Genomic DNA, 27121 nt, shown 5'->3' on the forward strand with positions numbered 1-27121 from the left:
ATCACAAAAATACTAGATTCATGGATCTTGAGAAAGACACTACAGAGTTATGACCTCAAGATGGGCATATGGCATGTGCCCAGAATGCCTCTGATGCTATTTACCCTATGCAAAAGGCAAGGGGACCTGTTTTGGCAAGTCATGATAATGTGTGAAGAAACTGTGCTTTGATCATTTTCTGTTCTGGTTCCCGGTCATGTAATCACATGTTGAATAGGATACTCTGATTGGGTACAGATGAATTTAAGAAGTCATCTTGCCCATACTCTGACTACATTCTCTTCAGATGGTCTTTCTTGCTTTGGATCCTTTGCCCAAAGTCTGGTGAGATACAACACTATTAGTGGAGAGGTCTTGGACCTTCTCCCTTCTGAGGCCCTCTGTACTTTGCAGCCCACTTAGCACTGATGTCTTAAGGAGCAAGCAATAACATTTGGCATTGGTTTTGGGATCAAGCTTAGTGGTAGATGAGAGGACAGCTCATCTGGTAGTCAACTTGCATCTGGATATAAAATTGGTGTGTAGAAAATGAGCCACTCCATCCAGAGGCCAAGGTATGACATAGAATATTGGAGGGCAGTGTTCATGCCTTTGTTCTTGCTATAGTTTCAAATTAAATATCCCTTCATAAAACCTAAAATTTAACTGGTTAAATGAAAGAAGATGCTACTCACCAGGAGCTAATGGGAAAAAGAAGTCAAAATTTGGTAGAAGTTCAAGCATGTAAAAAATAAGAATGGCGAGTTATAAAAATAAATAGATGAGGGCAGCTGGGTAGCTCAGTGGATGGAGAGCCAGGCCTAGAGATGGGAGGTCCTGGGTTCAAATGTGACCTCAGACACTTCTCAGCTGTGTGACCCTGGGCAAGTCACTTGACCCCCATTGCCTCGCCCTTACCACTCTTCTGCCTTGGAGCCAATACACAGTATTGACTTCAAGATGGAAGGTAAGGGTTTAAAAAAATTAAAAATTAAAAAACAAATAGATGAAAACTTGACAATACAGGTTCAAAACTGTTTAGATAGTTTTGATAGATGTCATCAAAAGTATCTTCAGTGATGGAGTGAAGTTCAAATATGAACTTCCCTTCAGGGCCAGAAGCAAGGATGCTAAAGAGACTTTTACTATAAAAATAAAATATTTATTGAAATATATAAGGATAAAAAAGAATTTCTAATTCTAAGGAATTTTAAATCCACCCAAATACACTCCCTGGCTCCACAAGAAACCATTTCTCCTGTTTCACAGGTTACACTAATCCTCCCTGATCTGACTAACCCAAATTTATACTATCTAAATAAAAACTACCACTATTATCCTTATAATTCTTAACTTCACCTTCAAATTATAAAATAGCAAAGGCTAGTTGGTTGAGTCTCAACAAGAATCACATTAGGACTCTGAGTCTTAACAGACTGTTAAGTCTGAATCTGTTAAGACTCAGAGTCCAAACTAAAGACCAGGTTTTTCTTTGGTCTTCTCAGAGTTAAATCAAATTATAAAAACCACAATAGTCAATTAGTGTTTCCCAAGTTGGAAAAAGAACCCACTAAGCTCCTTCAGGTCTTTCCCTCAGACAGAGAGAGGCAAAGATGTTACCTCCTCCAGCCCTGAGAGTCTCAAAGTGTGTGTCTCTGCCAACTGCCATAGACCAACTCCCAACTGCCAGAGAGAGTAACTGACACAGAAAAACGGTTATAACTGTCAACAATTGAAATTAACAATTTCTCTCTTAGCTTTGCTTCAAACTCCAATTCTTTTCTCAAGTCAACCACTCTATTCTTATCTCTAAACTAATAAAACAATACTTATTTTCTATTATCATCCTTATAAGCATTAGATAAGAGGGCTAAACCCCTCACAGTACCCCTAGAACATTGAAGGACACACATAATAGAGCTTGCTCTAAGAGTCTGACCAAAGAGTACTCATTACACCTAAATCATCTTTTTAAAATAAATGGTCACTTGGTGATGATTCATTGTGGATCTTATACTATCACAATCACCAAGAATATAAAGTTACAGATGACATAAAAAAAACAAGGAGAAATCCATGATGGATGCATATAGACTGCAGCATTCCTGTTTGAAGAATAATATAAGTGATATTCAAAAGGAAATTGATGATTTAGAAAAAGAGGTATGCTAGCACCTCTGGCACTATCAAGTAATATTTAGACAAAGCAAATTTTCCACTAGTACCAATGAAATCAAAATATCTAGAGATGCCCTTCAACTTGTTGAATGGAATCTTTGAAGAGGATATATGAAAGAATATTAACAAGAACCAAATGGATAAGAAGCCATGGATGGGTTGTGATCTGCACTAATAGAGAAACTCACATTGATAAGATTACAAATCCACTGAAGTATTTGAGTGGATTTATAAATGATGAAACCAGGGATAAACGATTGTGACTTGCCTGACGACACACAAACACATAAATGAAAGGATTCAAAACAAAAAAATCTCCTGACTCTGTCCAGTGCAATTTCCACTAAACCATAACAGAGACTAATGGATAAGAAGATGAACTCTCTAGTCAGCACATCTGCTATGTTCTGTTTCCTAGCAAATATATAAAGCAAATGAGAAAGAATTTTTAAGTGGTCTTTGCAGAATCAAAATCCACACATCAAACCCATGAAAAATCCAGGTAAGGCATATAAGAATAGGAAATGAACCTTTTTATTTCACCCGTATAAGGAACTCTTAGGTAAGAAAATTCTACCAATACTGGTCAGTACTTTCTCCGAAAGTTAGTCATTAATGAATTGACAAGATCACCCAGAGACTAAGTGGCTTTACCAGAATCATCTGGGAAAAGTCTAAGGGAATACATGCAAATGACCTGGAAATGACAAAAACTGATTTGTAAATCCTTGATACCTATGGCCATTTATTATAACTCTTAAAGCATCTTCTTTCAGCTAAAGATGATATTGATAAAATGCTGTGATATATCCAATGAAGTTCGTCCAATAGAAGTAGCAGAACCCTGGGTTGACTGTTTATTAGAAGAATATTTTATGCAGGTAAGAAAATTAAACTTCACATCAGGCCAGTTAGTCATGTTTTAACAATGGTCAGTAGTTGAAAGACGTGTACCAAGATGGAATGAAATATTAAGTCGCTAGACTATTTCTGAAATGAAATTGACTATAATTTTTTTAAAGATGGTGACAACCCCCAAAATGCTAATACCAGTTGGATCACATCTATTACCACTGAATATCCTCTGATATAACTGGCCAAACCAACAATATGGGAGTCAAAAGGCAATCAATCAAAAAAATTTTAAGCATATAACCAACACTTATTGTGTGACAACCCCTGTGCAAAGCGGGGGGGGGGGGGGGGGGGGGGACAAAAGCAAAATAGTCAATACCCTGAAGGAGTTAAGGGCAAGATGATAGATAGATAGATAGATAGAGAGAGAGACAGAGAGACAGAGAGAGACAGATAGATAGAGAGATAGAGAGAGACAGATAGATAGAGAGAGAGACAGACAGAGAGAGAGAGAGAGAGAGAGAGAGAGAGAGAGAGAGAGAGAGAGAGAGAGAGAGAGATAGGCAGGCATACAAAATAAATATTAGGTAATATTGGGGGAATGAATTCATATCTGAGGATATCCCTTGAAGAAAACCAGAGATTGTACAAGGCTGAAGCCAAAAGGAATTCATTCTAGAAATGGGAGGCAGTTAGTGAAAAGGCATAACAACAAGAGAGAGATGCAATGTATGAAAAAAATAATAGGGCCAGTTTGTTTGGACAATAGTAAGAATAAAGAAAAGAATTTACAATAATTTGATTGTGAACTCCTAGATAGAGTGCTAGGGCTAGAGTCAGACTTATCTTCCTGAGTTCAAATCCAGCCTCAGACACTTACTAGTTGTGTGACCCTGAATAAATTACTTAAGCCTGTTGGCCTCAGTTTCCTTAAGTGAACTAGAGAAGGAAATTGCAAATCACTTTAGTATCTTTGCCAAGAAAACTCCAAATGGAGTCAAACAGAGTCAGACAGGACTTGAACAACAACAATTCTTAGAAGAGTCAGCTAGGTTGCTCAGTGAATAGAGAGGCAAGCCTGAAGACAAAGGGTCCTGGATTCAAATGTGGCCTCAGACTCTGGATAAGTCACCTAACCCCAACTGTTACCTTACGACTCTTCTGCCTTGGAACCAATATTTAGTATCAATTCTAAGACAGAAGGTAAGGTTTATTGCTTTTTCTTAATGAAAACAAGAAGTACTTTTTAAAAATTTAAATCTGTAGAGTCCTGCTCTCTCTATATATATTTCTTGTGTGGGTTTGAATCACCTGCAGAAGGAAGCCGAAAGCTGGAAAATAATGGATTACGTTTACAGGCTAGAGAGAGTGAGTCATAGGAGGAGAGAGAGACAAGGAACACAGAGGCATAACTTTGGTGTGGCCTCAGCATGTCAGCTCCCCCTCAAATGGTCAGAGAGAATCCAAGAGAGTGGGTTGAGCAAACTGCACTATTTATTATAGACTTCAAGGATGGATTTTAGGATTGGGGGGTCACCCAATATCAATCAAACAAGTGGCACAAAAGAAATATTAACAATACTGCTAACCAATTGCAAGGTAAAGGAATGGATAGCAAGATAATAATATAGGCTTTTAATATCAACAAAATGTTTAAGTTCCCTCCAATTTTAGAATTCAGAAATCAATTATGTGAAATATTAGAAATATATCCATGTCTGCTCCATGAACAGTTTGTCCATTACAATCAGCTTTTGAATGCGTCTTGAATACCTTCACGATTCATTGTAACTGAAACCCGTCCGAATCTTCAGTACTTAGCCAAATATTCAGCAACGTTTGGTAAGTGTAGGTAGGTTGAGTCCATATTCTGAAAGCCTTTATATGCTAAAGAGAGAGATTTATATCTGGACACAGTGAAGAGCCACTGCAGCCCATTAAGTAAGGGTTAGGACCATACCATGCCTTAGGAAAATCACATTGATGACTATATGAAGGAAAGATTGGAATAGAAAGAAACTTCGGGGCAGGGAAGACCATTTAAAAGCAATTGTAATAATCCAGATGAAAAGTGATTAAAAAACTGAACTCCAATGATGGGTGTGTGAGTTAGAGAGAAGAGGGTGAAGAATGAGAGAAATATCATAGAAATATATGAAATAACAAAATTTAGCAACTGATTTGGGCATGTAGGTTGAATAAAAGTGAGTATTCAAGCTGACATCAAGGTTGCAGACCTGGTAGTAGAAGGACCTTTGACAATAATTATAAAGTTTAAGAGATGGATGTGTTCGGGCCAAAGATCTAACTCGGTTTTATATTTGTTGAGCTAGAGATGAATAAATGAAGGAAATAAATCAGGGGAAAGGAATGTATTAAGTGCTTACTGTGTGCAAAGCATTGTGCCAAGTGCTGTGGATATGAATAGAAAAATACGATAGTCCTTGCTTTCAAGGAATTCATATTCTAATGGGTAGATAGTACATATGGAAGATTTCAGAAAGTGAGATGAAAAGGTCCTAGGGTTCTTGTTCAGTCATTTCAGTCATATCTGACTCTTCATGAACCTATTTGAGTTTTCTGGGCAAAAAAAACTGTAGTGGTTTGCCATTTCTTTCCCTGATGGTCCTTAGGTTGAACCAGCAGCAGAGCTATGTCTTCTTTTTAATGTAATTTCCCCTGAGGAAGTCATCTAAGTTTCTGCTGTGGAATCAATTGATATGGAACCCGGCTCATTAGAGAGACTAGGACTATCCACATAGTTCTGAAAGTCACCTGCATGGAGATACTAATTGAATCTCTGGAAGCTGATGAGATCACTAAGAGAGAGTATAGAAAAAGAAGAGAAGAAGATCTAGAACAGAGACAAGTTAGGAGAAATGATATCTTCGTCATCCTCATCATCATAACTCTCTCTTTTTTCCTCCTCTCTATCTAACCACTCCTTCTTAGTTCTCTTTGTTAGATCTTCATCCAGGTCATGATCAATAATGGTGGGTGTCCTACAGAACCTCTTCCTGGGTCCTCTTCTTCCTGCATAGTATTTCACTTCATGGTCTTATCAACTCTGTAGGCTGATGATGCCAATTTCTCTACTGACCTCCAGTTTTGCATCTCCAACTTCCTATTTGGCATCCCAAACTAGATATACTACAGACAAGTTTAACTTAACATGTCCAAAATTTAACCCATTATCTTTCCCCAAAAATCTTCTCCTCTTTCTCAATTCTCTATTAAGGGTACCACCACTTCCCAAGTACCCAAAATTGCAACTTTGATGTTAGCTATCCTCATGTCCTCACTCTCTCTCACCATCACCCCCAGATCCAGGCTATCACCAAGTTCTCACATATGTCCCCTTCTCTCCCTTTGGAACTACCACCACTGCGCCACCCTGGTGCAGGTCCTCATCACCTCATGACTGAGCTATTGCCATAGCCTGGTGGTTGGTCTTCCTGCCTCAAATCTTTCCTTTCTTCATTCCATCCTCCACTCAGGTGTCAAATTAATCTCCCTAATGCATGTCACACACACACCCCAACTCAATAAACTCCAGTGGCTTCCTATGACATTCAGGATCAAGTAAAATCTTTTATTTGGTATTCAAAGTTCTTCAAAACCTGACCCTCCTCTATTTTTCCATTCTTTTATACATTGCACCTCTTTACCCCCATGTAGTCTATGATTTATTGACACTGGTTTCCTTGGTTTTCCTCAAAGATACTCCATCATTTGACTCTAGACATTTTCTCTGACTGTCCCCCATGACTAGAATTTTCTCCTTCCCCATCTCCACCTCCTAACTTTCCTGGCTTGCTGCAAGTCCCACCTAAAACCCTATATTCTATAAGAAAGCTTCCGTAATCCCTCCTAATTGCCTGACTTTTACTCTGGGATTATTTCCAATTTATCCTGTACCTAGTTGCTTAAATGTTGTCTCCCTGGTTAGACTGTGAGCTCCTTGAAGGCAGGGAATATATTTTGCTTTTTTTTTATATCCTCAACGCTTAGCTTGGTGCCTGGCACATAGTGGATGCTTAATAAATATGTATTATCTAAATGATATGGACAATGTATCAGCAAAGCAAAGGACTTGGACAAGTATGTCCTCCTAATTCTCCTTTCCAGGAGGAAAGACTGTCAGAACCAAAAAGGGAGAGAGAGGTCCAGGAAAAGAAGTTGGCCAATCATGTCAAATGGCACAAAGATAATTCAAGAGAGATAAGGATTGAGAAAAAACACTAGATTTGGGCATTAAGAAATCTCTGCTAACTCTGGATAGAGTTTCAGTTGAGTGATGAAGCCAGAAATCAAATTATAAAGGATGGAGATAAAAGTGAGAGGAGAACAGGTAACTTTTCTTAAGGACTTTGACTAAGAAAGGGAAAAGAGACAAAAGGCGATGGTGAATCTAGTGGATGTTTCTTAAGAATGGAAGAGATCGAGATGTGTTTGTGAGAATGAACTAGTAGATAGGGGGAAACTGATGATTACAAAGAAAGGGGAAAATTGGAAAGGCAATCTAGTAGAAAAGGTGGGAAGGAATGGCACCAACTAAACTGCTTCATTCTCTAGTTCCTAATTATTCTAGTGGCATATCTATCAATACTAAAATAACCATACATGTTAATGCAATAATTTTTAAATAATTTGTATCATTTTATTATAATTTATTGTTATTTCTCCTATCTGTGCAAATGTACCTTAAATGTAAATAATTACAAGCAACTATCATAATTTTATTTGAAATAAAAATTTCCATCCTACTATCTCTAATAAGTGCAAATGAACTGCATCAATTCACGCATCTTGCTCTTTTGAGGTATTCTTAAATTCTAATCTCTAGAACACTGTCTCCTGCATTTGCCTCAGAGCGACAGAGAAAAATCCGAAGGACTTCCAGTGGCGCCTTTCATGGACCGAGATAAAGTGACCAAACCTACAGCCCAAATTGGTTTCATCAAATTTGTTCTGATTCCAATGTTTGAAACAGTTACCAAGGTAAGTAGCTGATATTAGACTATATGTTATACATAATCTCCTAGTCTTCTGAAAGGCGACCACAATTTCAGTGTTACCCAAGTGAAACGTGTTTAATGGCAGTCAATGAAGTTACCCCCAAAAGCTGTGTTTGTGGTAAATGGCTTTCACTCAGAATCATGAAATCTCAGATTTTGCTAAGAATCTAAATGATCTTATAGTACAGCCTCTACCTTAAAAACAACACCCCACCAATCTACTTATCAAATAGCCAACCATCCTTTGCCTTAAAGTCCCTGGTCAGAGAGAAGCCACAATTTCCTAAAGAGGCCAAATCTACTTTTAGATACTCTGATCATTAGAAAGAAGATCATGAGTCAAGCCTAAATTTGCCTCTTTGTAACTTCTATCCTTTGCTTTAGTTCAGCCTTCTGGGCCCAAGCAGAAAAACATTGTTTCAACATTGTAAACGCTTTCAAGGGGACAGCCCCTTCATAATTACCCTGTATCTTCCTTCAACTTATCCTTCTGGTATGAACCTGGAAGCTTATTAATGTCTGTTCTAAAATATGGTACCTAGAACTAGACACAGTAATACAGATGTGTTCTGACAAGTAGAGAGTGGCAGGGAGGGGAACAGGAATAAGCATTTATCATAGGATCTACCATGTGCCAGGCATTGACTATGCTAAGCTCTTTATAGATATTATCTCCTGGATATGCCTTCTTGTACATTGTGATCCTCACAACGACTTTGTAGAGTAAGTGCTCTAATTGGCCTCATTTTATAGATGAGGAAACTGAGGAAGATAGTAGTTAAGTGACTTGCTTAGGGCTACAGAGCTAGCAAAGATCTGAAGCTAGATTCAAACTCAGGTCTTCCCAACTCCATTCCCACCACTCCAGCCACTGCACAGTTGTGCCATCTATTTCTCTAATGCTTCTTCCCCTGGACAGTATGTCTCTTTTCATACCAACTGAAATCCTGTCAGAGTTTTTTGCGTCCATATGACACTATTGATTAATACAGAACTTTATTAAAACCCTTAGATTGTCTTCCTAGCAACTTCCACCCTCTAGTGCCAAATAGAATAAGTCTAAATCTTATTCCATGTGACCACTGTTCCTTACCCCTAATTCTTCTATTCTCAGACATAAATATTTATCAAAGGAACACCTATGGAGTCTTTTTTTTTTTTAAACCTTCACCTTCCATCTTGGAATCAATACTGTGTATTGGCTCCAAGGCAGAAGAGTGGTAAGGGCTAGGCAATGGGGGTCAAGTGACTTGCCCAGGGTCACACAGCTGGGAAGTGTCTGAGGCCAGATTTGAACCCAGGACCTCCGTCTCTAGGCCTGGCTCTCAATCCACTGAGCTACCCAGCTGCCCCCCCCTATGGAGTCTTGCTCCTCCCTCCTCTTGAACTTGTAAGGCATGTCAGAACAATATTAGTATTCAATTTGGTTTTGAGTTCTAAATTCACATCTGCTTTATAGTTATTACTCCTTTGGGATGGATTATGCCACATAATCTTCAGGAGAAGCCCATGCGATAAGTAGTATAATTCTGGCCTAGAAACCTCAGATTGGGTCTTCTGCTCCCAAGCTCAATGGCCTTTCCACTGTGCTTGTCTAGAATCACCGAAGGGAAGCATCCAGGTCCTGTTCATATTCCAAATTAGGGAAGGTCAATTGAGCTCCACCCATGTCAATAGTGCTATGAGAATATGTGTTCCTTTGCGAAAAGGAAGAGTCGGGTGCACTTATTGGTTATTACTTGTTTTAAGAATAATGAAATGTTTAAACTTGTATGTTTCTTTCTTCTAGCTTTTTCCTATGGTTGAAGAAGTGATGCTTCAGCCTCTTTGGAAATCTAGAACTCGTTATGAGGAATTAAAACAAATAGATGAGGCCAAGGAAAAGGTACACTCGAATAACTCCTTATTGATGACTTAAGTACCTACTAACCCTTCTTGATCACAATAGAACAATCTTTCAAATGATCATATTAGCTAAAAGTAATGACGTTACAATAGTCTATATAAGAGGAAATAAAAACACATTTCCATTTTCCTGAGAAGCAATATGGCAATAAATAACTCTGTTTAGATTTTTGAACATGTAAATTTATCTCCATTTTTATTTTTTTTTATAATTATTTACCTTGATTTTTTTTGGATATGTATTATTTTTTTTATTATTATATTTTATTTGATCATTTCCAAGCATTATTCATTAAAGACATAGATCATTTTCTTTATCTCCATTTTTATTAAGGAGACTCCAAATTCATCTTCATTCTGTAGCCCTCTTTGTTTTTCCAGAAGAAAAACGCTATAATAAGGCAAATCCAGTGGATATTCAGGGTATCCACTGATTCTACATCCCAGCAAGCCACATAGTCATGGCAGTGGTGAGTGGGAATATTCATCCATTCTCATTTGTCCCCACGTCCCCTACTTCTGCCTCATTGCTTAGATGGATTTCTCAGTATCATGCTCCTCTGCTCTGGGAAATTGTATTAAAAAATCTCTACGTTTCTCTCTTTTCTTAGCTCTAAGTCCAGCACTTTGGCAAGCCCCTCACCCTCTTTGATGATGCTTCCTCCCAACCAGCAAATACACGCAGACTAGCAAACATCTGTTGTAAAGGGCAGTAAAAAGAAAACACGTATTTAAAACAAAGAAAGTAAACAAACTTCCCCGCACAAAGAGGCTTCCACATGTGGGCCCAACTGAAGCAATGAGTAGTCGCTGTTAGTCAAAAGCAGCATGCATGTGTCCTTTAAAGCTTGCAGAGTATTACGCGTTAGCTCTTGATCTTCGCAGTAACACTATGTGGAAAATGCTATCATTAGCCTCATTTTACAGATGAAGAAAATGAGGGCCGTGGAGTCGCGTGCCCTGAGAAATGGAAAGAAAAATATCGGTTTAAAAATCCTGGGCACCATTTGCTTTTCTATGTCACATGAGCCATACATCGCATTAGCGTATACAGCTATTCCTTTTCATATACAGATATTCCCAGCCAACCACATCTAGTACATGACTTGGCACTTCAGAGAAGGAGCCAAAATGCTTCCTGACTGTTTCAGTCATATTGTGGCTCAACACCGAATAGCCTTGTTGCTTAAACTGGAATGGTGCCTTGATTTACCTCCTTGACAGTAGCAGGAAGGTGCACGTTCTGTCAACTAAAAAAAGAAACTCCTTTATCCGTTCTCTCTTTTCCTCCAACTCTGCAAGGGGCATTTCATAGCTGAAAAATAAAAGTGTACTTCAAAAGAAAATTGCCCATTAAATTTGGGAGCGAAATCCAGCAAATACCAAATGAAATTTCAAAAAGAAAATTCAACATCCAGTCATCTTTATCAAAGGTATCCAAAGCTGGACAAATTCAACCTTAAACAGACGCTGTTTAATAATATTATTATTAAAAATATTAGAAAAATATTCATATGAAACTGCTCATTCTAGAATATCTAGAACACCTGTATTTTCCATTCATGAAGTAATCGTGTAGATAATTCCACTGACAAAGAGGCAGGAAGAAAACGTAGTAGGGTTTTTAAATTCTCAAAGCAGAGAAAGGAAAATAAAGAGAGATCTAAAAAATAGAGATAATCTTGTTCCCACTTATAACTAGCAGATTGTGCTTTCTGGCAAAGAATGGAGGGTCAAAAGAGCCTGATCCTTCTCTTCTTCTAGGCCCCATCATCAGAATTCTGGGATATTATCACTCTTTCTAGATCCCTCCTTCCTTCTCAAATGGTCTGACCCTTCCTTTGTCCAGTCCAAACGTCAATGAGATGCCAAGCTGTCTCATCGATGGGAATCTTGATTACTCATGAATTGTCCTGAGTTACATGGTTATCTGTGCTCTTCAGGAGCATATAAGAGTTACCAGACAATCGATTCTCCTTTGGTTCAGCACCAGCAAGAACTGGAAAGGCCGAGAAACAGAAAAAAGGAACTAGCATTTTTTAAATGTGCCCGACACTGTGCCGAGCACTTTGCAAATATTATCTCATTTGGTCCTCACAACAATCTTAGGAGGTGAGTGCTATTATTACCTCCATTTTAGAGATGAGGAAACGGAAGCAAGCAATGGTTAAGTGAGATAGTGTCTGAGGTTGGATTTGAATTCAAGTCTTTCTGACTTCAGGCCCTGGGCTCTCTGGTTGGGGAAGAAAAGAATGCTTCTCCCTGTCATGCCCCCTATTTGTGGGACTAAAGCACAACACTTTTAAAGAACACTTCCAAAGTATTTATGAGTGCTTGAAGAGTTCTCTCACTTAAGTTTTCCAAGTGTGCTCTTCCTGCCCTTCATTTGCCTACACACTTTGCCTTCTCTGAAATGAAAAAGTAAAAGAATCCCAATCCTTTTCTTTTTTTTTAAACCCTTACTATCCACCTCAGATTCAATACTGTATATTTGTTCTAAGGCAGAAGAGTAGTGAGGGCTAGGCAATGGGGGTTAAGCGGGTCACACTGCTAGGAAGTATCTGAGGTCAAATTTGAACCCAGGACCTCCCATCTCTAGGCCTGACTCTCAATCCACTGAGCAACCCAGCTGCCCAAGGGGCAGATCCTTTTCATACTCCAAATTAGTGAAGCTCAAATGAGCTCCACCTGTGTTAATAGTGCTATTAGAATGTTTGTATAGAACATTTCCAAGCAATCAGAATGAATACTTTGCTTTGTTCCTCATCCCCTTCCACAGTTCCCATTTAACAACCTGTGCGTATAATCCTGTGGATTTCGCAGTGTTCATTTGGAATTTTGCATCTTCCCACAAAAAAAAAATACACACACACGCACGCGCACGCGCACACGTGCATGTACACCAGAACACCACAAATATAGCCCTTTTCTTTTTCCAGGCCCTTTATGAGGAAAACTAGAAGACTTAAAATCAGCTACAGACTGGTCTGCTAAGCATCTTGGGATTGTTCAGCACAGAACCAAGACGATCCTTCCTGAAGTCTTACAAAACTTTATTTTCTAAGAACTGAATTATCAGTGATGGAAAACGGGAAGAAGGAAGGGAGCCATTGTAGAAGAGGAGAATGGACGCGCCAGGCTATAGAATTTTATTTTTAAACTCTTTTAAATAACATATTCTTATACGGAAACAGGTACTGCTCTTACTTTGTACATTTGTGTGCAAAATAGATACTTTTGCTCCAAAATAAATCCTTGTTGAATAAACATTGAATTGAAAACGGGAAGCATTTCTGCTGTTCAGATATGTGGGGCAGGATATTTGTACTGACATAATAAGGGAGATACATGAAGCCTGTCTACGTATTAAAATTTGGGGTGTGGATGTGTACAAGCGAATAGAGCACATCCGTGTAACGTGGCTTTCGGCACTGTGACTGAGGCGCATACGTGTATCATATGTGGACATACAGGATACAATGTGCTCAGCCTCCACGGAGTAACTGGGGCTGTTTTGATTGAGTATCCTGTGAGTGCAAGTCAACATTGAAAGTGATTCTGAATGAAAACAAAAATATATCCATCTCCAAAGAAATGAAGACTGAAGTGTTTGTTCTGAAGATTAGGGAGGAAAATAACTTCACCAAAGTTGAAATTTGAGGAGGGCAAAACTGTGATTTTTAATTATCTTCTTATCAAAACTATGTCCTAGGAATATTCTCTTTTTTTAAAAAGTCTTACCTTCTGTCTTAGAACCGATAATATGTATGGATTCCAAGGCAGAAGAGTGGTAAGGGCTAAGCAATTGAGGGTAAGTGACTTGCCCAGGGTCACACAGCTAGGAAGTGTCTGAGGTTCCATTTGAACCCAGTTCCTCCTGACTCCAGATCTGGCTCTATCCATTGGGCTACCTATCTCCCTAGGAATTTTCTCTCTAAAAAAGTACCCACACAAGTTGGGGATAAAGCCCAACTTGTTTTTATGCCCACTTTAATTCTTCCTGGAAAAGTATTCAACATACACTAAGCCATATGTATTCCAATTTCTAGATTTTGATTTTTTAAGCCTAGATCATTATTATTTCTTAAAAGCCAATGGCTTCTCTGTGAAGTGGAGTTTGTCTCTGTATGGTGAGGTTTTCCTTTCAAGAGGAATCCTAGAAAATAAGGTGGAATGAAGGAATGAAAAATATTCTTTTTTAAACTACATTTTGATTGATCTTTTGTTTTCATATCGCCATAGTTTCCCTCAGTAGCCCTCTCTACTACCCTCCCAGAGCACCATCCCATACAACAAATGCTATTTTTTAAAAGAGGATGAGAAAAAAACTGATCAATACATTTAAAAAAGTGTAAAAATGTGTGCAGTCTGCAACTGTTGGGGCCCTCTCCCCTTTACAAAAGGGTGGGGAGACCTTCTCCTATCTGTCGGTTTCAGCCATGCTTGTTACTTACAGTTTGCCCTTTTGATTTGTATGTGTGGTTGGTCTTTCCATTCATATTGCTGAAGTCATTGTGTATGTTGTTTTCTTGGGTTTGCTTCCTCCATTCTTCATTCCTCTATAGAGCAATGCTTTTCTGTATTCACCACATTCGTCGTTTCTTACAGCACAGTAATATGCCATTCCATTCATGCACCTAGTGTGTTAGCCATTCCCCAAATGATGGGGACTCATTTTGTTCCCAGTTCTTTGCTATTTATTACCAAAAATGAAACTAGAAATGTTTTGGCTGTTCTTTTTATCAACAGCCTCCTTAGAGGAATAAACCCAGCAATGGAACCTCTGGATCAAAGGATATGAGCATCTTAGTTACTTTGTTTGCATCATTTCAAACTGTTTTCCTAAATAGTTATATTGATTCATAGCTCCATCAATAATGAATCAGTAAGGGGCAGCTAGGTAGAGCATGGATAGAGAGCTAAGTTTAAAGACAAGAGGTGCTGGATTCAAATCTGGCCTCCGACACTTCCTAGCTTTGGGACCCTGGGAAAGTCACTTAAACCCCATTGCCCAGTCTTTACTGTTCTTTTGCCCTGGGACAGATACTTGGTATTAATTCTAAGACAGAAAGTAAAGGTTTAAAATGAATAATAATGATGATGAATCAATGTGCCTGTTGTTCCACAAGCCTTCCCATGTTGACTATCGCCATCTTTTTTCATCTTTGCCAACTTGCAGGGTATATGGTGAAGTCTCGGGATTGTTTTGATTTCTCTTTATTTATTTGTTATTTGAAGCATTCTTTCATTTGGTTGCTGACAGCTGCAGTTCTGAGAGCTGCTCATTCATATCCTCTGACTACTTATTTATTAGAGAATAGGTTTAAAAAATTAAGTATTTACCATGTGCCAAGCATTGTGCCAAGTGGTGAGGATACAAATAGAATATGAAGACAATTGCTGAAGACATTCCAATTAAAAAAGAAAATACAAGAGGATTCTGCTTCCATTCTGATGGAAGGGCCTGGTGCTACTGAAGGGTCAGTCAGGGAAAACATGTAGATAATACGGAGAAAGTTCAGAGATCATTGAGTGTAACTCACAGAGGAACCTCAACTCTCCCTACAACTTCCCCATCAAATGCTTAGCCTTCTTCCACGTGATAAAGAATTCAATATGGCGTCCCATTCCATTTGAATTTAGTACAACACAAATTTATTCCACTTTTGGATCGTCCTAATTATTAGAAAAATTCCCTCATAAACTCTATCTGCCATCTTTTGTCCACTGGTCTTGCTTTTGCTGTCTATAAAACAAAAAAAGCTCTAAGCCTCACCTTTTCAGGGGCTCCTGGTGAACTTCCAAAACATCTCAACACTGAAAACAGAGCTGAACCTTTATCTATATTATTTCTTTTCTTGTTTACTGGTTTCTGCTAATGGAATCTATATCCCCTCTTGGTAGAGGCCATGGTGCTTCTACAGATGTTTCTCCTCACATTCGTTTATTTTTGATCTGCAAAATTGTTCCTCATTTCTTCAGTCTGGCTTCATCTCAATCTTCTAGTTTTTCCTCACTTCTACCAAAACAATTGGCTGAACTGAAACAAAGCTTTGAGCAGTTACCAATATATTTAAAACGTTTACGTCCTCTTCTATGGCAGCTCAACCATCTCTTCAAATAGGTCAAAAATTACTCCACAACACGTGTTGACATTCAGAAGCTGCGGCTTCCATCTCCTGCCCCGTCAGGCTCAACAATTCTGATTTATGGAATTCCTCCCCCACCCCACCCCCAAGTGCTGATATACTGTGTCCTGTCTCATTTTCTCTGTTCCTTATTGCAGCACGAGACCATCCTAAATGGAGCAAGCATCTGGCTTTTGGCTTTTCCTGGTGCAGGGAGGGAGGCAGGGAGTTGAGTTCTATGGAAAGCCTGTTTATTCCAATGGGAGTCACCCATCTGATTGGGGTGCTGAGTGAACAAATTAGAGATCAGCCTTTTCTGATATTAATATCAGGTTGTTACCTAATTGGGGTTCTTGGTTTCTTAGCTTTATTTTCTGCACATAATTCTTATTTTGGAGATGCCCTAGAACTGGAGAAAATGTCTACGTCAAATAACTTGTATCCATTTTGGTATGTATTTGCTATCTAGCCATAAGCATGTAAACTTGGAATCTTGTAACAATCTGGTAAAGATTGTTCAGCCGTTATATTTGTATCCCAGGACCTAGCACAATGCTTGCACCTGACAGCTTAATAAATTCATTATTCATTAATTGATTGAAAGAGGGCCTCCAAAGAGCTGAAATTGGGAGGATGTTGCCAACTCTGGGGTCTCCATCTCAAGGTGGGCCTCTAGTAGCTGTCTAATGGCATTAGGCACGGAGAAGAACACGCAAGGTGGCTTCTTAGACTTCCCTTTGGGTACTCAAAAGGTTCCATTTCTTTTTTTCAGGTGTATTTGTTTATTTTTATTTTTTGCCAATTACATGTAAAAACAAATTTCTACATTCGTTTTCTGAAGTTGTATGTTCCAAATTGTCTCCTTCCTTCCCCCCCCCCCCCTCCTGGAGCTGGCAAGCAATTCAGTCTGGGTTATACATGTATTATTATGCAAAACATATTTCCATGTTACTTATTTTTGAAAGTGAATATTCAATCTTATCAAACTCAAACCTCAAAACAAATAAACAATTGAAAAATCATATACGTTCATCTGCATTCTGGCTCTAACAGTTCTTTCTCTGGAGGTGAATAGCATTCTTTGTCAAAAGTCCCTCCAAGTTGTTCCCAATCATTGTATTGCTTTAGTAGCAAACTCTCATTGCTGTTACTGTGAACAAGGTTTTTCTGGTTCTGCTTATTTCACTCTGCATCAGTTCTTGGTAGGTCATTCCAGCTCGTTCTGAAATCATCCCTCAAAAAGCCCAAAGTCTAATTACATATTATTTATATATATAAATATATATAAAAAATATATACTTTTATTATATATAAAAAATAAAAAATAAATTTTAAATATTAAATTAAATAGTATTATTAAATTATACTAATTTAATAATAATATATATTATTAGCAGTGATGTTATCAAGTTTTCGTCTCTTCCTAGGAATTATGAGGCAGGGATTAGTGGAGAAGCAAAAGCTGTTCTCTGTTCCCTCTACTTTTTTATCGGATATCTAACCGCTGGCTTATTGTGCTTTTCCCTAGAAATAAGGGGCTAGTTCTGTGACCTTGGCTGAATTCTGAGAAGTCTTCCCAGAGGCTCATCCCTCCACATTAGCTCATTGGGGTGACACAAACAACAAAGACTCTAATAAGTTTGCTCATAGAATAAGTTTCTGTTGTCAGCTCAATTCTTCTGAGCTAATCTCCAAATTCTAAAGCTTGCTCTGAGTTCAGTCAACAAAGCAGTTTTCCATCAAGCATCATTTGTCCAGTACTTTGTATTTTGGGGCATCTTGAATCTCTGATGTGGGACGATGTGGCTACTTGACACATCATCCAGCTTTTGTTGAATCTCTCAGGTAAGGATAACTCCAAATACAAGGAGGTTTTCCTTTTATCAAGCTCAAACTGACTTCTCTGAAGTCTTAATCTACAGCTTCTAATTTTGTGTCATGCAGCCAAGTAAGATATGCTTAATCCCTTTTCCACACAAAACCCCTTAAAATACTTTATGACAGATAAAATTTCTACTCCAAATCTACTCTCCATATGGCAAAATCAAGAGACCCTTCATTGTCCCTACTACCTACCCTCTTCTGGCTGATGTTCATTTTCCCAAAATCCTTCCTTAAGTATGGTGCTCGTACTTGAACACAATACAGCAGATGTGTTGTGCATAATGATGTCTCCTATTTTTTTTTTAATCTTTACTTTCTGTCTTAATAACTCTAAGACAGAAGGGCAAGGGCTAGGCAAATACTTAAGTGACTTGACTAAGATCACACAGCTAGGAAGTGTCTAAGGTCAGATTTGAACCCAGGTCCTTCTGACTCCAAGTTGGCACTCTATCCAATGTGCCAGCTAGCTGCCCTTATGCCTATGCCATATGCCTATGCCCTTATTTTGAACTTATGAAGTTGTTGGCATTTTTTAAGTCAAATGTAATACGCTAATCTTATTTCTCTATTCAACTTAATTTTATTGGTGCAAGCCCACCCCAGAAAAGCTTCATGTCCCTTGATCCCTGATCATCAAAACAATTTGGTACTGGCTAAGAGACAGAAAGGAGGATCAGTGGATAAGACTTGGGGTAAATGACCTCAGCAAGACAGTCTATGACAAACTCAAAGACCCCAGCTTTTGGGGAAAAAAAACCCACTATTTGATAAAAACTGCTGGGAAAATTGGAAGACAGTATGGGAGAGATGGGGTTTAGATCAACACCTCACACCCTACACCAAGATAAACTCAGAATGGGTGAATGACTTGAACATAAAGAAGGAAACTAAGTAAATTAGGTGAACACAGAATAGTATACATGTCAGACCTTTGGGAAGGGAAAGATTTTAAAACCAAGCAAGACATAGAAAGAATCACAAAATGTAAAATAAATAATTTTGACTACATCAAATTAAAAAGTTTTTGTACAAACAAAACCAATGTAACTAAAATTAGAAGGGAAGCAACAAATTGGGAAACAATCTTCATAACAAAAACCTCTGACAAAGGTCTAATTACTCAAATTTACAAAGAGCTAAATCAATTGTACAAAAAAATCAAGCCATTCTCCAATTGATAAATGGGCAAGGGACATGAACAGGCAGTTTTCAGCCAAAGAAATCAAAACTATTAATAAGCACATGAAAAAGTGCTCTACATCTCTTATAATCAGAGAGATGCAAATCAAAACAACTCTGAGGTATCACCTCACACCTAGAAGATTGGCTAACATGATAGCAAAGGAAAGTAATGAATGCTGGAGGGGAAGTGGCAAAGTAGGGACATTAATTCATTGCTGGTGGAGTTGTGAACTGATCCAACCATTCTGGAGGGCAATTTGGAACTATGCCCAAAGGGTGCTAAAAGACTGTCTTCCCTTTGATCCAGCCATAGCACTGCTGGGTTTGTACCCCAAAGAGATCATAAGGAAAAAGACTTGTACAAGAATATTCATAGCTGCGCTCTTTGTGGTGACAAAAATGGGAAAATGAGGGGCTGCCCTTCAATTAGAGAATGTCTGAACACATTGTCGTACATGTTGGTGATGGAATACTATTGTGCAAAAAGGAATAATAAAGTGGAGGAATTCCATGGAGACTGGAACGACCTCCAGGAAGTGATGCAGAGCAAGAGGAGCAGAACCAGGAGAACATTGTACACAGAGACTGATATACTGTGGTACAATCGAATGTAATGGACTTCTCCATTAGTGGCAATGCAATGTCCCTGAACAATCTGCAGGGATCTAGGAGAAAAAACACTATCCACAAGCAGAGGACAAACTGTGGGAGTAAAAACACCGAGGAAAAGCAACTGCTTGACTATAGGGGTGGAGGGGATATGATTGAGGAGAGACTCTAAATGAACAACTTAATGCAAAAACCAATAACATGGAAATGAGTTCGGACCGAGGACACATGTGATATCCAGTGGAATCGCGTGTCAGCTAGGGGAGGGGTGGTGGGAGGGGGTGGGGAAGAAAAGAAAATCATCTGTTTCCAATGAATAATGTATGAAAATGACCAAATAAAATAATGTTTAAAAACTAAAAAAAAAAAAAAGAAAGTCCCCCTGAAGGACAGCCCTGTGACATGAGTAGCTCTAGAGATATAAATTCTGATTAGCTAAGATTCTTCTGGAGAGAATCAGAAAAGAGAAAAATGGGGTTAGAAAGGAGGCATGGACCTAAATCTGAATGGCAGAAAACTATGGACACATGAGGAAGAGCCAGTACCCCAACCCACCTTTTGATTTCCAGTGTCTATATTTCACAGAGACTGCTAAAAGTAAACGAGTCAATTGGGATCATTCTCTCCTCAATTGAAATGAGATTTCCTCTCACCCCTTGGTCATAAAGCCAGTTTTACTCTTGTATATTTTATTACCTAAATTAATCTGCATAACTTTACCAATTAAAGTTTTACTTGCTTGCTTAGATAAAAATGTTTTCTTGCTAGCCACAACTCTCTTGTGTAAGATTTTCTCTCCCATTTGGTGGGAAAGAAGCTAAGCTAGTAGAGATCAAGTTAGCTGTTAGCAAGGAAAGCTGGTGTTTAATAACTAGCTCTCTACAAGTGCTCAGCACATTTGAAAGTTTAATCTGCATATTAAAATTGTCTCCCTCACTTTCTTAATTCCAAACAATCCTCAAAATAATAAATCAAGTCTTGCCAATTTCCAAAGTGTAAAAGATCACACTGGTTAACAGTTGGTTCTCAGGAACCTCTGAGGTCATTCAAGCACATCCTTAGCTGTTGCACTCAAAGCTTGGGATCGAACTACTCTTTCTCACCTAATGACCAGGGGAAAATGGACTTTACCTTGATCCCTTTAAAAAGAATTCTTCCTTGCCCACCTTCTGGCTCCCAGAGCCCATATGTGGCAAAAATGGAGTAAACACAATTGCGTAATATTGTAGTCATGGAGCCCATGTTGAATAAGTTGAAGAATTCCATTAGAAAAGTAATAGCTGGGGGCAGCTGGGTAGCTCAGTGGATGGAGAGCCAGGCCTAGAGATGGGAGGTCCTAGGTTCACATCTGGCCTCAGACACTTCTCAGCTGTGTGACCCTGGGCAAGTCCCTTAACCCCCACTGCCTAGCCCTTACCACTCTTCTGCCTTGGAACCAATACACAGGGTAAGGGTTAAAAAAAAGAAAGAAAGAAAAGTAATAGCTGATGTTACCAGTATAATAATGAAAAATTCTGTCACCAAGGAGTTTGATGATTTGACATGGCTATGGATGGCAATGAGCTAGTTTAGAATATTTTTAAGAACACAGAAAGGTCAATCAGACATGCACTGCTTAGCAGTTTGTACAGAAACAATACATGCAAGTTAGTGCTTTTGGTACCTGGGAAACTAACTTCTAGGGTCTCCTGGTGTTAAGGGTTATAAACTTTTTAATGTAGAAATATGTGGTTTGCTTCAAGTTTCTAAAGAATTATCATTTTTACATAGTAGTGTGGAAATGATTCATGGAAACCTTACTCTGAAAAACATGTTAAATAAAACTGGAGCTAGAACCTAATGGGCTTTAATTTTTTTTATATCATCAACAAATCCATCGGAAGACTGTTTCCTTGTAAAGAATAAGATTCAAATTTGCCATCAATATGCCTGCCAAATTTTGAATACTTGGCTCCTGAATACATACTTTCTGTGAACTGTAAGATGACTATTGGTAGGTACTCTTTAGGAGGAACTATTTATGCTATATTTAATAAAGAAAAATCTGTCTTTGAAGTCAATAAGCAAGCTATACATACATACATTATATATGTGCACCTACATGTGTTTCAGTAAGCAATTGAACCAGCTAATTCATCTAAGATCCAATTCTCTACACAATGTATCTTGAATGTAAAATTTAAAATTAAATCTCCTTTCAGAACTGTCCGGTGGTCTGGTCTTCCTGCAGGTGAGGGCTCACTCCATCTAGATGTGAGGATTAGGTCAAATTATGAGGTGAGAGACACTGTGCTCAGGACCACGTGCTTACGTGTCACACAGTGCTCTGCCATAGCATGGAGGTTCATTTATTATATAGGATTTCAGGTACATACTTCTTTGACACAGTCAATTTTCTACATGTGACATTCTGCATTCTGATTGAATATTATCAAATCACCTAAACAACATTCTTGTGATGTTACTACCACAAAGAATTCTGTGATCATTTACTACATTTCTACAACACTGTGATGTAGAATATGAATAACATAAATAAAGTCCTTTGTAGTTTAGTACCCCTTGACCTGCTGAGAGGATCATTGTGTTTTTGATCAGTTTTCACTATCAATCACAGTTACTTAGGAGATGAATACAAAACATTTTCAATCTAGGTGCAAAGTTAAAAGGTGACTTAAAGCAGAGGGGTTTGGGGGTTTTCCTCAATTTAAAAGTTCTGTTTCTCTTGTGTTACTTTGAAGTGCCTAACAATGCTGCCTGGTTTCTGTTCATCAACAAATTCATTGGAATGTGATAACTGTAAGGAAAGATTTATTATGGTGCTCAAGCATTTGGCCAGTGTTTATTGTAGGGCCTTGGAGCGTATCTGTACTTGAGTGAGAGAAAGGAGGAGTGATGGGCAATAATCTTTGGGCTTTAATTCTGTAGATGCAAATGTTTGGGGGCAATAATCCAGAGAGATTAAAGTGGGATATATATATTGGTCCTATAGGTATTTGCTCTCATATTATTTCTCCTGTATTGGGGAGAGAATAATAATCATAAGTCCATTAGTAGGGAAAGTTGGAAGAAAGAAGTCACAGAAGGGGGTTAATGGGGGATTTTGTTCTCAGGGGGCTGCTTTGCAGTTTCCTGGCTTCCCAAACTGTGTCCATGTCAACCAGTGGGGGGTCTGTTGGCTCAATATATCTCAATCTCAATAATAAATTTCAATAATAAAAATATTATATTTTGTAGATTTATTAATGATCATTAGAAATCAAGGAATAAAGAGGATACGAAAATAAGATCACAAGCCCATGACTGGTTAGCCATTTAAAAAAATCTCCACTCACCACCAGCCTACTACTCTCCCTATCTAAAATTTCTCCTCTCCAATCACAAAGCTACCATGTTAGGTCAAGCCATCAAGACCCTTTGCCTAGACTATTGTAATATTCTAACAGTCTCTCTGCTTCCTATTCCTATAATATTCTATTTTCTAGTCCATCCAGCACACAGATACCAAGTCTTCCTAAAGCACAGATCTAACAACATATGACTATAGTCTGCAAAAATCTATTTTTCTGGCTTACTTTTTCTCTATCCAAGACAGTCCTCAGGACAAGATTGGGATTCATTATATGGCTTTAGGAAACTTCTGTACAGAAATAACTTGGATATGATTACTGAGGAGTGTGTCCATGTTCCCTTTTCCTGATTGGCACCTACTGATTTCCACTTCCCCGCTTGGTGTACCCTATTCCCACTTCCTATAATCCCTTGATACATGAATCTTCAGTGTCTAGAGACTTCCAACCTATAAACTCCCAGTTTCTAGCTGGTTGCTGTATCACACCCACTTATAACAGGATTCTTCCTTTCCCTATAAAACACCTCAACTACAACCAAGAAGCTGCCAACTAGTTGTATGTATATATGTATGTATGTATCCAGGAAAGGTTGCCAGATACACTAACACTAAAACTACTTTAGCTAGTGTGAAGTATGCATTTAAGGAACCCTATCATTGTGGTTTCCATTTTCCTGTCATTGAAGAGCACTATACTCAACACTCCCATAATGCTATTCATATCCTTTCCTTAACATTTCCAGGTCTACTTTTGAAGTGTTTATCTCAGTTCCAATATGAAGACGGGTGGCCTGACTTCATTTCAAGACATTAGTCCTGGTCACTATGTAAGGGGTTCCTTACGTTGCTCTACTACTCTTTCCCTTAGAAGAGTAGAGGTTCTTAATGTGAGAAACAAAAACTTTTTTAAAAGTTCTATAACTCTATTTCAAAATAATTGACTTTATAATCCTATAAATAGGACTTTAAATCCTATTTATTTTATGAAATTTTCAAGAATTCTAAGGGACCCAAAGGTTTCAAAAAACTGTTGAAGGGAACTATTACATGAAAGAAGTTTCTTGTGCACAGAAGCTAACAATAACTGATATATATATAGCATTTTAAGATCTATAAGGCATGTTACAAATAATCTCATTTAATCCACTGTTAATAGGTGAGTTAAAAGAAGGGTTCAAAACTATACATAAAAAAATAACAGGTTTATTTACCTAAAGGGAGGAAGGGGGAAAAGGGAATTAGGGGATACCTAACTTCTAACCCAAAACAGATTAAAACCCTTATACCTTCTATAATTATTCTAAACTAAATTCTTACTTCTTAATTAAGGCTAGGGAGTTTTGTAGGAATAGGGACAAAGGGACAAAGAATCTCACAACCAGAAGTACTCTTTGATTCAAGTCCCAGTAACTGTTGAAATCCACTTGACAGCAGTACCAACACCAGCAGCAGCAAGGACAGGCAGAATATCAAGAAAGCCAAAGAAGATGGAATCACTGGCCCTATGGGTCCACCCCAGAAATACCAGACAGAAACCCTCTCTCTCTTCCAGAGGTATCTTGCCTCATCTTATCAATCTTAAACTCTAGCTCTATCTTAATAAAATCTCCTAAAACTAATCTCACCTACCTATACTATTACTATTCTAAACCAAGTAGCTAACTATTTTTGTTAGTAACTACTTTATAATTAACTATAACATTGTTAGTACCGAGCTATACATTGTTTCACTCAACTAGTGATTCAATGTATCCTAATCATGTTTGTTTTTGTATATATGTGTGTTATGTTGTTATTCATGCGATGTTATGTTGTCAGTGTTCCTGTTGTGTTATTGTTATGTTACTGTTGCATGCAATATATTTACCACAACTTCAGATTTTTCTTCTCATCTTGTTTGAAGAATTCTTCCTCTCCAAATCCATGGTAGCAAAATGTATGGATAAATGCTTGTTATGTTGTGTTCTATTACATTACCCAAATTCCTTAGAACCATTAGTACATCAATCACTTGATTCTCTTCATTGAAAATTCTCTTCAAAGTCTTTATCTGCTTAATATTTAGAAGTCTTTCAGACTTTTTACAATGTCCATCAATTTTCTGAATCCTCTTCTTCATCTGCAATGTCCTCTTCCATCCAAATGTCTTCTTCCACTGGAACGGTCCTCTCCTTACTGAGCTTTTTGATTGCAGACTCCATTTGACTGATAAATCTCAGCTTCCCATGAATTCATTTTTTTCTTCTAAAATTTCTACACATTCATTATTAATTCCATGAGCTAATTTAATATGTGAGCAATGATACCATGAATCTCTTCCTAATACTTTCACTGAAGATGGTGAAACTAACACAACTGCATGAGGACCTACCCTTGACCAACTCTTGACTTGCTGATGTTTTTGCAAAATTTTTCACATACACCATATCACCTGGTTGAAAATTATGAAGAGAATAATCCAACGGACCAGACTGGATCAATACTCCCATATCATGCAGTTCTCTAAGCTGTTGTTGTAATGCACTTAAATATGAAGCAAGTTGACAGTCTCCTCCTAAGAGAGATGTACAAACTGTCTTACAAGTTTTTGCCTGCAATGGAGCATGTCCAAAGAGTATTTCATAAGATGATAAATGTACATCTGCTCTTGGTCTTGCACATAATGGAGATCTGCAGTTTTGCATGCAATCTTTTTGTATTTTTTATGAAACAGTCATGCTTTTTCATGTTTGTCAAGATCAGAAAAAAGTATACTACCAATCAAGTCATCCCTACTTATTATTCATCACTCTACACAAATGACATGTAATATGAACTGCCAATATCTAAAATAATATTTAATGTGACTGAAGGTAATGGGTCATGCCACTCTCAAATTAAGATACATCAAAAAATGCACTTTTAGGGGGCAGCTGGGTAGCTCAGTGGATTGAGAACTGGGCCTACAGACACTTCCCAGCTGTGTGACCCTGGGCAAGTCACTTGACCCCCATGGCCTAGCTCTTACCACTCTTCTGCCTTGAAACCAACACACAGTACTGATTCCAAGATGGAAGGTAAGGTTTTTTTTTTTAATTTTTAAATGAAAAAATGAACATTTCGTTCAGTTCCTCACGATCTCTCTTACTATGGTTTTTACTTAATGCCTCTGCTTTGAAACTCATTTGTCTTGTATAGTCTGACACAGAGATGTACTGACCCAAAATAGCCCATCTAATCTGGTAAGAAGCTACCGTAAAAAAGGAGAGAACATCTTCAGTTAACTTCCAAACTTTATTTCTTCTCTCAATTGGGGTACAAGCATCTACACAATAAAGGACAACAGGTATAATACCATTTCCTCTTAACATTTCATCCCAAGCAGCTTGATCACGTGCCTTCCTAAATGTGAGTTTGCACTAACCACAGCCAAGGTGAGGAGGTGCAAATGATTTATACCACTACCCTTTTCTCAAATGTCTGCGGAGTGAGTCACATTTTCTGGGGACCCTAATATTCTTGGGGTTGTACTGAAGACAGGGCTGCCCCACCTTTAGAACAGAAGCCTTTTGACCCCTCCGGCCATCTGCTCTACCATTCTCATAAGAAATGTACCTAAACTTTTCCTTGGAGCTTTTTCCTGTGGTCTGTACCCCCAGTAATTTTAGTAGTTAATAACGAGAAGTTAGGAAAACTTTCCTTTTAAAAACCCCAGGCCCCTCTCTCTGAACAAACTGCTTGCCCCTTCCCCTACACAAATGCACATTCTAAAGGCACTTGGGTATCACAAGCCTTGAGCAAAGGTCACTGCCCCCAGCAAGGTGTAGCAGAAAGGAGGATTTCTAACTAGGGCAATCCCCTCTGTCTTGTCTCTGGTACAAAGAGTTTCCAGCTTGTTCTCAGTTTTTATGCCTCTCTCACACTTCCAATCCCTTGACTGGTCCCTAAAAATGTCAATTTGTGGGATGTTTCCTCTGGAAGATTGGAATGTGACCCTGATGAACGTGTCAGGATGAGATAATGAATTTAATGCTATACAATGATGTCATGTG

At 38.2% G+C, this 27121-nt stretch overlaps 1 protein-coding gene across 3 annotated transcripts in view; it reads left to right on the top strand.

Annotated features, from left to right (window-relative positions):
- PDE9A (phosphodiesterase 9A) overlaps positions 1–17085 on the top strand; it is a 187661-nt gene extending 170576 nt beyond the window's left edge. For 2 of the 3 annotated variants that reach the window (XM_007493183.3, XM_007493187.3), the window contains 4 exons: positions 2934–3038; positions 7885–8013; positions 9820–9915; positions 12875–17085. In XM_007493183.3, the coding sequence (XP_007493245.1) occupies positions 2934–3038; positions 7885–8013; positions 9820–9915; positions 12875–12895 (351 nt within the window). In that variant the 3' untranslated portion in view covers positions 12896–17085. Of the gene's footprint in view, positions 1–2933; positions 3039–7884; positions 8014–9819; positions 10068–12874 lie in introns of those variants that run through there. The other variant, XM_056826008.1, reaches the window with a different exon arrangement.
- The last annotated feature ends 10036 nt before the right edge of the window (positions 17086–27121 follow it).

The sequence above is a fragment of the Monodelphis domestica genome, chromosome 4, assembly GCF_027887165.1.
Source record: "Monodelphis domestica isolate mMonDom1 chromosome 4, mMonDom1.pri, whole genome shotgun sequence".
Classification (NCBI taxonomy): Eukaryota; Metazoa; Chordata; class Mammalia; order Didelphimorphia; family Didelphidae; genus Monodelphis; species Monodelphis domestica.